This window comes from Danio aesculapii, chromosome 3, assembly GCF_903798145.1.
Source record: "Danio aesculapii chromosome 3, fDanAes4.1, whole genome shotgun sequence".
Lineage (NCBI taxonomy): Eukaryota > Metazoa > Chordata > Actinopteri > Cypriniformes > Danionidae > Danio > Danio aesculapii.
In genome coordinates, this window is record NC_079437.1 from 43500481 (window position 1) to 43513094 (window position 12614).

A 12614-nucleotide genomic window follows, 5' to 3' on the forward strand; every position below is an offset into this window, starting at 1 on the left:
TGTATTGTCTTTTCCTACTGGCACTCAATTAATGGCTTTTTTGTTTATCTTTTAAAGTTTTCCAGACATTCACATAAGGACTGAATTGAATAAAGACGAAATTCTAGAGATACATAAAGATTGTAATTTGTTATATCCTGTTATTAAAGACAGACTTGCAGTGGCACGTTCATAAGACAATAGTGAATTTTTAAGAAAAATTTCTATGTCGACTCAGTGGTTGGGAGGAGCCCCAATTCTCCTTTACTAATGGGCCTCTCAGATGCGCCCCTGCTTCCTGTGAGCAGTATAAAACAGGCTGTCATCCTGACAACAGACACAGAAGTTTGCTGCAAAGTCATCCTTCCACAATGAGTCTCACTGCCAAAGACAAAGCTGCCGTCAAAGCCCTGTGGGCCAAGATCGCTGGAAAGGCTGACGACATCGGAAACGATGCCTCTCTCCAGGTATACGGCTATTTAATGTGTTGTTTATACGCTTAAACATTGTGTTTTCTTCAAGCCTGTTTCTGAAAGTCTTGTTTCTGCCTAGGATGTTGATTGTCTATCCCCAGACCAAGACCTATTTCTCTCACTGGAAAGAACCTGAGCCCAGGCTCTGCCCCAGTGAGGAAACACGGCAAGACTGTGATGGGAGGCGTTGCTGAGGCTGTCAGCAAAATCGATGACCTTAACGCCGGACTCTGAACCTCAGCGAGCTCCATGCTTTCCAGCTGCGTGTGGACCCCGCTAATTTCAAGGTAGCGCTATAACAGTTGTTCTCAGGTTTCATACTTCGTAGTGGCTATAACCTAATTTGTTTCGTTGTGTTTTCCCGTAGATTCTGTCCCACAACATCCTCGTGGTTCTGGCCACTCTGTTCCCCGCCGACTTCACTCCTGAGGGCTCATGTTGCAATGGACAAGTTCCTCTCAGCTCTGGCTCTAGCCATGTCTGAGAAGTACAGATAACACACTTCACTGTGCTCCTGTACAAACTCTGTTTTGTATTGAGACAATAAATTATGATGAAAAACATTAACTAAAGGCCTATGGTGTATGTTTTTATTACATTATTTGTTTTGCTTGTCAGGAAAATGTGTTTTAAAATTTGTTGACTTTACGTTTGTTGATAAAGCAATTGTTGAAAGACAGGTGTGGTACAGTAACAAAAATACTAAATAGGCTACTTAATACGGTATATTGGTCAATGAATATAATGCTGAGAAAGTATGGACACAAATTATAAGACGTACCCTACATTCTGATACTTAAAATAAACCAAAAATAAAACATCAAAACCAAATAAATAAAAAAAATTACATGAAAAAAAACTTTAAATAAGTATTTAAATTTCCTAAAAACCTAAAGGCTCGAGGTGTCAAGCAGACTTAGTAACTGAATCATTAATAATTAAGCAGTAATTATTGATTTATTGGTTGGGTGTAAATGTAAAGAAAAAAATATATACAATCGCACTTAATAACTTTTGAAGGATATCTAAAAGAAATAGCTTCTGATTTAAATAAATATATTGCAATAGTTTATATTGTATTAGAAAACTTTTCATTAGGCATATAAACTGCTACATAATAATTTACTAATAATTTAATAAGCGCTAACTGTACATAGGTCAACAGCTTGGAGGCGGAAGGTAGAAATGTAACGTTTGTACAATTGTTAGCTACAATTTATTCCTTCAAAAGAATGTTCTCACTCAAATCAACGATTAAAATGTAAGTAATTTCTGTTTAAAGTATTAATATAGGCAGTGAACTGAATATTCACATATAGACTATAAAAACAATGGATTGCATATGCTTATTATCCAGGTATTAAAACTTTCATTAAAAAATAAACTTGGATTTTTTTACCAGGTATTTATTAATCGATTATCTATTGATTGATTAATTGTAAATTATAAAAATAACTAAATAGATTATTTGTTTAAACTAAAAATCATTTGAATCTAAAAGAAATAAGACTTCACATTTGAAGCAGTTTAAAACTCAAGTATGTCTTGTTATAACGTTTTATGCATCGTGATAAAATGTGTTTAAAATAATAAACATTTTAAGTATAATAAAGGTTTTATTATGAAAATGTTATTTTAACGTAGTCATTTTAATTGTTATTTTAATGTAGGATACAATTTAGGGGGTATAGAATAGTATCTTTTTTATTGTATAGTTTTAATGTCGTTTGTTCAAATCTGCCTCTGATTCAGGACCAAGCATTCAAGCAGATTATGAATCAGCATTTAGCACCTTTACACTATTTCCGGGTCGTATAGAGGATTCGTAACAGACATGTATGAATGTTGGCCATACCACCTTTGCCTCATTACGCAATTAAATAAATGCATCCATCCAAAAGTCTGCTGGTTTTCTCTTAAATACGCCATCATACGGCTGTTTACAAAAAACAGATTACAGTATTACTGTCGGGCACCAACAATTGCTACTAACCACCAATGGGAAATGAACTGAGATACCGCTCTTCTGACATCCATCTCCTTTTCATTACGTTTTTTATTTAAGTTATCCAATTTTTTTTAATGGATCACAAAACAGTTGGCTTTGTAGTATGGTGGCTGAATGTTTGCCCCTGGACTGTGTGGGTCCTTATTGCCTAATTGCCAGTCATGACCTTTTACCCCCACTATAGCGACGGCCATGCATTCAAAAGATAGTCACGCTTCATTGATGTGTTTTCGCTGTTTATTTTATTTTAAACTAACCTGAATATATTTGTAATAACGTTTTATGATTGGCCTAACCACACGTTGCAACAAAAATGTGTATTAATTTTAAAACATTTAATAAGAAATCACAATAAAGCTTTTATTAGGAAATTGTTATTTTAACGAAAGCTGTAATTTAATAATCCGGGGTGTATAATACCATGACCTTTTATCCCCACTATACTTCATTGACGTGTTTTCGCTGTTTATTTTTCTCTCTCTGTATAAAACGACAACAAAACAATATAATTTTCAAAATCTACTTTTCTAGAGTCTTTTTTAATCTCTCGTGAAAAAAATGTTTGCTGATATTTAAGTGAACATGGAGAAACTTAAATCCAATTATATAAATTACAAGTTAAATATCTCATGTCATGTTTAGGCCTATACAACATTACACACGCAATGCAACATAGAGATAAGTTACCGTGTGCCCCCTCATAGACATTGCAGATAAATCTCTTTCTCAAACAGCACATTGTTTATCTGCTTCCATGTTAGTTTACTGCCCAATATTCCAAAGCCTCGCGTTCAATTCCTGGACATGTGACCTATTCTTCAATAATAAATCGACCTTAAAGAACCGCAAAGTTTTTCAGTTCTGAATGTCACATACATTTAATAAAGCAATTCTTTAAAAAATGAATTTTAATATAAATGTGGTTGTTCCTGAGATGGGTTGCGGCTGGAAGGGCATCCGCAGCGTAAAACATGTGCTGGATAAGTTGGCGGTTCATTCCGGTGTGGCGACCCCAGATTAATAAAGGGACTAAGCCGAAAAGAAAATGAATGAATGAATGAATGAATGTTGTTGGTGATGAACACAAAATAAGATATTTTGAAGAATGTTAGAAAATTAACTGACATTCACATTAATACCAACAAAAGAATGTCAATAGTTTCCAACATTTTTCAGAATATCTTATTTTGTGTTCAACAAAAGAAACCAACTCAAATAGGTTTGTGACAACCGAAGGATGAGTAAAAAATTAAGATAGAATCTTCAATTTTTGGCGAACTATCCCTTTAACATATTGGTGGACAACAAATATAAGACTGTGCAGAAAAAATGGTTGGTTGATTGACTGACTGATGAATGGTTGACAATAAATTTAAATGTAAAAACTAAATTGCTCTTTTGTTTAAATAAAAAAACACTTGACATTTAATTTTTTTTTTACCCTTTTCATGCTATTTTAAACTAATCTGATGCTTTTTAATAGGCCTAACCATACAAAATATGTATTAATTTTAAAACATTTTATTGGAAATTATAATAAAGTTTTTTATAATGTTGTAATTATACGAAGGCTATAATTTAATAATGCGGGGATGTATAATACATTTAGAATGCTTGTTTTCTGCTCTTTCATGTACATTATGAAATCAATATTCATTCGTTCAATCAATCAACCGATCTGTTCGTTCAGTGTTGTCTGATAATGGGACTTGTGGATCTGCGGATAAACTGAACTTTAACTCTGAAAACTGGACTGACGCAGTTTCAATTTACTAGAGCTTCTATGTTAAGCTGCTTTGACACAATCTGGCACTGTAAACGCGCTGTATATAAATAAACATGAATTTAATTGAATTATTAATTTCAGACTCTTCAGGACACTTGAAGGAAGAAAATAGGCTAAAGTTGGCCCCTATCCATCAACCTTAATTGCTTCGTAAAGCAAAACATCCCCACCAAGAGTCTGCGGTTGTTCTCGTGTGATTAAATTCAACCTCAACATGGCAAAGAGCAATATAACATTATGTGTTCTTTCCCCCAACATTTCCATGTGCAAATCGTACTAAAATCTAAAATGCACGAATTTGATCGTGCGAATTATCCACTAAATCAAAATGTTACGAATTGCCGTGAGATTGTGTTGTTCGGTCGGTCACCTGAGTTAATCGCTAAATTCACCTGCCACCACAACACTAGTCGATTGTCCTATATTCACGGGTTCGGTTGGGAATTATATATATATAACCTATGGAAATATGTGACTAGTGTATATTAATATAATGATGTACTAATATGTAAAGTGAACATTATTATGATGATGAGCTTGATGAGAACTAACTATGACTAGAGCACGAGTCACATGTTCATGTCTGAATGATACCTACTTATTAGTACATGCTTGATAACTAATATATTAATTAACTATTAATATATTATTTAAGAAAGAATATTATTAACTAAGTGCAACTTCAACATGACCTGTTAATGTATAGGCCCAATTATCAGAATCAGAAAGAGCTTTATTGCCAGGTATGTTTACATACGAGGAATTTGTATGTGTAATAATTATATCACACTAACAAATATGTACAAACAAGTAAAAAGGTCTAGCCATTATTCACACATGAACGCATGAGACTTATGTTGTAAATTTAGTTCTTGATTAGCCCATGTTTAGTAGGCTACAACGTCATAAAATATGTCTGTTTTAGGGCACATTAGTAACGTCAAATACACATTAAGTTCAATCACGAAAATATCAAAAGCTATTCATTGTTGGACATGGTGAAATGTGAAATTTTATTGTAAAAAAAAAAACTTTTGCCAATCTTTGGAGAGGAACGATGAGGAACCTTTCACATTTCCCACAATAAGAGTACACACAGAGCCATTGCCTTGCCTTGCCTACTTATTCTACCCTACTTATCGGACTAAACCATTCTAAGGGAGGGAGAAAATATTCATTTTACCTCTGGCACACTGTAAAAGGCGCTAGGTTGACAAAAAAGAGAGTAAACTCGCTGCCTTATAAACAAGCTGTGCATAATAATACAAGTTAAGTCAATGGGTTTACTGAATTATAAAAGTGGAATCAATGTGTTGCTTTTAAGGCAACGAGGTTATTCACTTTTTAAAAGCAAAGTCGCTTTTTACAGTGCAAACAACTAACGTAAATATTACAGCAAAAACAGTGGGTTATATAATAAGCCCTTTATTACATTAAACTTACATTTTCTTGCCACCCAACACTTTTGCAACCTAAATAACACATTACAGCGAATTCTGAACAGACATAGCCTTAGTTGCTGTATTTATTTTTATTAGACAAATAAAACATTTCTCATTATGTAGTTGATTAAAAATTGAACAGCTGACTTCTGTCTTTTGTAATAGTGTTAATATTTTTATCTATTTCTAAAACAATCGTCATACTATGCCAAGTACTGAACTGTGAAACTCTGTTGGCCAAGCACGACACTTTCACTGCAATTACAAATAGAATTTCAGTTTACGATGGCACAAGGCATAATATTGAGGACTTTGACAGAATATAGTCTTAAGATATATATATATATATATATATATATATATATATATATATATATATATATATATATATATATATATGTTTTTAACTTATTTAAATAGTTTTGATAATATTCTATTTAGAGAAAAAATCGTTTTGTGAATATGCACAAACTTGGTGCCAATTAAAGCTGATATGTTAACCGCTTGTAGCAAGCTTCTTCTTCTTCTTTTTAAATAAATACTCAAAGACACCAAGTGTGAACAGAATATAAAAGAGCACATAATACACTGAACATTGAATTCTGAAATATTTATTTGCTTCAACTCAGAATAGCACATTCTTTAGTGGAAACATTAAATCTCTCTGTTTGTATTTAGTGGTACTGTCTTCCCAGAGCGGACACCGCGACAGCGATGAATTTCTGGAAAGCGGCCTGGACTTCAGGTGTGAAACCAGCACCCATCTGAGCAGCAACAACGATGGTCAAGCAATCAGCCAAAAGCTGTGGGAGGACACGAGAGCAGAGTTATATCTACACACATCATGGATACCTAAAGACTTTCTTATAATCATTATCTGTAATCTGGATGCCAGCTTACCCTGAAGTTGTCGGGATCTACGTGGAGCTTCTCGGAGTGCAGCACACTCAAATCAGCATAGGTGGCCTTGATGTTGTCCATGTTCTTCACAGCCAGCTCCAGGCCCCGGAGCACAGTTTTACCGTGGGCAGCAACCATGGGGTTTCCCAAGATGGCAGCGGCATTGTAGAGGTTTCCAAACTTGGCGAAGTACCGCTGGGTCCAGGGGTACACGATGAGACACCTAATGATAACAGATTTTAGTAGAGCCCTGTCATGAAACCAGTCTCCTGCCTTAAGTTAATGTTATGAATATAAGTTAATGTAAGCTCCAGGACTCATTACCTTGCCAAAGCCTGAGGACCAATGACGTCATAGTCAGCCTTGGCAAAGATATCTTGAATGGTGGCCTTCTCGAAGTCTGTCCACACAACCATGATTTCGACTTTAGATGTTCAGACTAAGTGTCCTAAACAGAAGCTGAAGAGTGCTGTGAAGACAGAGTTCATTGTGGAACTTTTAAACGAGGTTCACCGCCACACCCCTTGACAGGCTATTGGGTGACCGGTTTGTGGGATGGTTCAAGCACATACACCCAAAAGATGCATATCTCAACCAGCTTATTTTCTCTAGTAATATCTACAAAGACTGCAAGTAAACAGTTAAATTTAACAATATCATGCAAAAAAGTAGGCTCATTAGAATAGGCTGCTGAATTCTCAAATTATTTTATTATTGTAACCGGATAATAAAGGTTGCATGTGAGAAACATAAATAATAAATGCATATGAAACAATACTGGACTATACTGTATTGTATACTGTATTGTATACTGTATAAACAATACTGGAATTCTGTACTTATACAATGAGAATACAAAATATGTTAATCGGAAAACTCAAGTTGAAAAAATGTAAAAGACAGGGTATCTCCTTAATTTACTATTTTAAAAAGGAATGTCACAATGCTGCACATTATTCAACACATACAACATATGGTTTAGCCTACTTTTGCTGATCATATTATAAACTGGTTTTAATGTGGTATGGTTTTAATGAAAATTCAGAAGTATTTAAAAACTAATAATTAATAATAATAATTTATATATTATGTAACTAATAAAAGATGAAGTTTAAATAAATAAATAAATAAAAAAATTTAATGTAGCCTAATAAGTAATATTTAAGAATAATGAGCTAGACACGTTTTGTTCATGGTATAAATTGTCTCTTCAGACAAGATGTAATATGCCTGTTACTGTTTTACAATGGGCTCGCTTAATACAATATAGGCCCAACATTATGTCTTCACAGAAAGAAGTATTTTAGCGACCCCTGCTGTCAATGTCCATTTCAGAAATAGTACATAATTTTTACCAAAAGGGGGCACTAATCGCCCGAATATATATTATTTTTCTTTATTTTTTCTTATATATATATATATATATATTTATATATAACACAGTTGAAGTCAGAATTATTAGCCCCCCGTTTATTTTTTATACTACACATATTAGTTTTAATAACTCATCTCTAATAACTGATTTATTTTATCTTTGTCATGATGACAGTGGATAATATTTTACTAGATATTTTTCAAGACACTTCTATAACAGCTTAAAGTGACATTTAAAGACTTAAGGTTAATTAGTTTAACAAGGTTAGGGTAATTAGGCAAGTTATTGTATAACGATGGTTTGTTCTGTAGAGTATCAAAAAATAAAGGTTAAAAGGGCTAATAATTTTGACCTTAAAATGGTTTTAAAAATTTTTTTAAATGCTATTATTCTAGCCGAAATAAAACAAATAAGACTTTCTCCATAAGAAAAAATACTTTTTTTAATAAGTTCCTTGCTCTGTTAAAAATTATTTGGGAAATATTTTAAAAGAATAAAAAATTCAAAGGAGGGCTAATAATTCTGACTTCAACTATATATATATATATATATATATATATATATATATATATATATATATATATATATATATTATATATATATATATATTATATATATATATATACACACACACACACACACACCACACACACACACACATAGAGAGAGACTAGAATAAAGTACACTTAAAGCATCTTTATAGTATGTATTGCCCTTGTAATGTTTCTCTTTGATTTTTGTTAATACAAGTAAATCTAAATGATAATATTCTCACTCTTGCGTAAAAAGAAATCCCCTCGATGTCACGTCGTTCAAAAGACTACCGACTCTAAATACTCTCATTTACTCTCGGACTATTTATTCACCACTTGAGGTCAGTGGTGCCAACTTTTTAATTTTGCTGTTTTATTGAAACATTTTGTTTGCACTGGCCAGGATTTCCTTTCTAAAAAGAAATAAATAAATGCAAATAAATTCCACAATAAACAGCTAAACCTGAACAATATAGCCAGCAAAACAGCAGATCGGTATGGACATATTGCTAAAGTCCAATAATAACAATTTGTTCATATTAGATGTAATCAGCATAGGGGAGACTGGGAAGAGTTGTTTTTTCTCATTTTTATCTTTCTGACAATATCTTTGGGATCTTTAAGCCAATGTGTTTTCAAATGTAATTCAAATAGTCACACGTGTCTTCTATTAAATGGCATAAATGTTATCTTAGCAATGCAAACAGAAAATGCACAATTTAGTTTCAAACAGGATGAGTGAAATGTTGATTTATAGTCTGGGTAAGTTGTAACCCACTTTGGGGTGAGATAACAATGGTTTCCACCAGGATGAGGTGTATAAAAATAAGAATTATTTTATAAAATAATGCATTATAAAATAAGAATTATTACCCAAAAATGGATTTAGTAGCATTTTATTAATTGTATTAATGATGTGTGCCTCTGTTTTACAAAGCTGAATAAAATGTGCATCAGCTTCAACAACTGAAGTGAACAGTACTTGTGTGTGCAGGCTCTGAGCCCACAGAGGGACAAGTCAAACACTGAACCCAAACAACATTGAAGTCTTGGATTTCAAGACCTATAGGGTTGCTTTTATTTATTTGCTTGGGGTATAATATATTCACTGATGTTAAAAACTAACCAAGAGTTTTGTTGTTACACCTGACTCAGGATATATATAGCCATGAATTTGCTCACCCCCTAGCCAAAATATTCGCACCAACAACTTGCATTTAAATATCTACACAGACACATATTTAACATTGATGCGTATAAAATTAGTCATTGCTATCTCAATATAAATATAAGTAAAAAAAAATATATTTTTTTTCTTAAGCTTAAATTAGTTAACATCTACTGTGTTTGCCACAGTACTCTACTTTTTCATATGTGGAATGAGAATATCTGAGGAAGTGTTAAGTGAATCTGCTGATTTGTAACTAGTCCCTGATTGTATGTTACAACTGACCTGTGTTACAGCTGTATAAAAAAAAACATGACGACAAGCTGAAAGGTTGCTGGTAATTTTCTGTCAAGGCAATTATTTCACTCCCTAGTTGAAAATCTTGTTGGTGATTAACTTACTGCACTGCAATAAATTGTGAAAAGAAGAAATACTCATTTTGAATTCCTAAATTGGAATAAAAAATTGTAATAAAACATAGAGAAAGTGCAATATGAGATTAAAATGGGCCTATTAAATAATTTATGTCATTGAAGACTGGGGTCACTGGTAATTCTAGCAAATACTAGTGGTAAAAAAAGTTACAAAGAAAAAAATAAAAATAACTACAATATATAAGCATTGTATGTATAATGTATGTGCCCAAACATACATACATACATACATACATACATATATATATATATATATATACAAAAAGATTGGGCACCTCTCTGGTGGCTGCATAGTTATGTGCTCTTTTTTTATGAGAGAAGATCACAGTGAAATGCCTATTGGTTTCTAATGCTATGTTTTTGCAAATATGGTGGTCTAGCATATTGAGATGTTTGAAAAAAAAATTAAAACAGAAAATAGGCCATGCAAAAGTTTTGCCACCCTCGTCTTTTGTGTGGCCTTTTCTGCATTCTGCCATCAAGAAAGATGTTTGAGGTTATGAAAAAGCTCATCTGGACAAGCCTGAATTATTTTGGAAAAATATACTCTGGACAGATGCCACAACAATAGGCACTTGCGTGGGCGGAAAAGAACACCTGCTCCCTGAAGAAGAACCTGCTTCCTGCTGTAAAATAGAGTTAAAGGTCACATGGAGTTAAATGTCACATGGATTCCACCCAGTAGCAGCAGATTCTGAAGAACAAAGTTCAGGGTATCAGTCAAGAGGCTGAAGTTACTCCAGGGTTGGATGTTTCAGCAGGACAATGACTCAAAGCACAGTTTCCAGATCTACCGAGGAATTCATGTTCAGACACGATACAATGTTCTAGAATGGGCATCCTAGTCCTCAAACTTGAACATCAACAAAAATCTATGGATTGATTTGAAAAGGGCTGTTCACGCTCAACATCCATCAAACCTGACTGAACTGGAGAAATTTTGGATGGCAAAATGCTCCAAAATGCCTTCAGCAAGACTTCAGGAACTTCATCCTGATTATACTGTAAGAAGTTTCTACAGGCTGTTATTTCAGCCAAAGGCATCTGTACAAAAGATTGATGTCATTATTCTGTTGGGGTGCCCAAATTTTTGCACCTGTCTGATTTTGTTAAGACTTAAATTGCATTGCATCTGTTGATTAAATAAGTGTTATTTTAGAACAGACAGGGGTGGCCAAACTTTTGCATAAAACTGTGTGTGTGTATAAAACTGTATATATATAATATTTTTTCTGATGATCCTTGAGTTTGGTTCCCCTTCATTGAGTCCAGTTTGTTGTTGATTATACTGATTGGATTTGATTAGAAAAGCCACACAACAGTCTATATAAGACCTACAGCTCACATGCATGTCAGAGCAATGAGAATCATGAGGTCAAAGCAACTGTTTGAAGAGCTCAAAGACAGAATTGTGGCAAGGCACAGATCTGGCCAAGCTGACAAAAAAAAAATCTGCTCCACTTAAGGTTCCTAACACAGCGGCCTCCATGAACCATGAATGGCAGACATTTGGGACAACAGAAGTCTTCCTAGAACCAAACTTGAGCAATCAGGGGAGAAGAGTCTTGTTGAGAGAGGTGAAGAAGAACCCAAAGATCATTGTGGCTTACCTACAGTGATGCAGTCCGGGAGATAGAAGTAAGTTGTAGAAAGTCAACCATCACTGCAACCCTCAACACCCAATCGAGCTTTATGTCGCTGACACATGAAAACCTGCATGGAGTTTGCTAAAAAACACCTGAAGGACTCCAAGATGATGAGAAATAAGATTCTCTGGTCTGATGAGACCAAGAAAGAACCTTTTGGCCTTAATTCTCATCGTTTGAGTGGAGAAAACCAGGTGCTGCTCATCACCTGTCTATTTACGGTCCCAACAATGAAGAAGGGTGGTGGCAGCATCATGCTCTGGGGTTGTTTTTTCCAGCTGCAGGGACAGGGTAACAGGTTGTAATCAAGGGAAATTGAACGTGGCCAAGTGTAGAGATATCCTGGACAAAAAAAAAAACTTCTCCAGAGTGGTCAGGACCTTAGACTTACCTTTCAACACACAAGTGACCCGAAGCACACAGAAAAAATAATGGAGTGGCTTCACAACAACTCCTCCGACTGTTCTTAAAAGGCCCAGCCAAGCCCTGACTTAAACCCAATTTAGCATTTCTGGAGTGACCTAAAAATGGCTGTCCACCAATGTTTACCATCCAACCTGACAGAACTGCAGAGGACCTGCAAGGAGGAATGCCAGAGAATCCCAAAGGGTCTGAATGCTTGGGACCAATGTGATATTTTCAATTTTTTTAATGAATCTGCAAAATTGTCAACAGTTCTGTGTTTTTCTGGGTGCTGTGTATATATAATGAGGAAAAAACATGAACTTAAATGATTTTTGCAAATGGCTGTAATATAACAGAGTGAAGTGTAACCCTTATTTTAAAAGTAGAAAAACTTATATTTTTAAACCTTAGATCTAATTAAATTCACATAAACTATCAAAAAATTATAGTTTTGACTTGATTGCA

General features: G+C 34.1%; 1 protein-coding gene and 1 pseudogene across 1 annotated transcript; one reads left to right on the top strand and one right to left on the bottom strand.

Moving 5' to 3' along the window:
- Window positions 1-350: 350 nt before the first annotated feature.
- Window positions 351-996, top strand: LOC130220572 (hemoglobin subunit alpha-1-like; annotated as a pseudogene).
- Window positions 997-6283: 5287 nt separating this feature from the next.
- LOC130221520 (hemoglobin subunit beta-like) lies at window positions 6284-7060 on the bottom strand. The gene is made up of 3 exons (XM_056454051.1): window positions 6913-7060; window positions 6589-6811; window positions 6284-6491 (listed from the first exon to the last, which is right to left on the bottom strand). The coding sequence occupies exons 1-3, from the start codon at window positions 7002-7004 to the stop codon at window positions 6363-6365; spliced, it is 444 nt and encodes a 147-aa protein (XP_056310026.1). The 5' UTR covers window positions 7005-7060; the 3' UTR covers window positions 6284-6362.
- Window positions 7061-12614: the final 5554 nt, after the last annotated feature.

Coding starts and splice junctions, on each gene's coding strand:
- LOC130221520 (XM_056454051.1), bottom strand. CDS start 7,004: ATGGTTGTGTGGACAGACTTCGAGAAGGCCACCATTCAAGATATCTTT. Junction 6,812..6,912: donor GGTCCTCAGGCTTTGGCAAG/GTAATGAGTCCT, acceptor TGTTATCATTAG/GTGTCTCATCGTGTACCCCT. Junction 6,492..6,588: donor TAGATCCCGACAACTTCAGG/GTAAGCTGGCAT, acceptor GTCCTCCCACAG/CTTTTGGCTGATTGCTTGAC.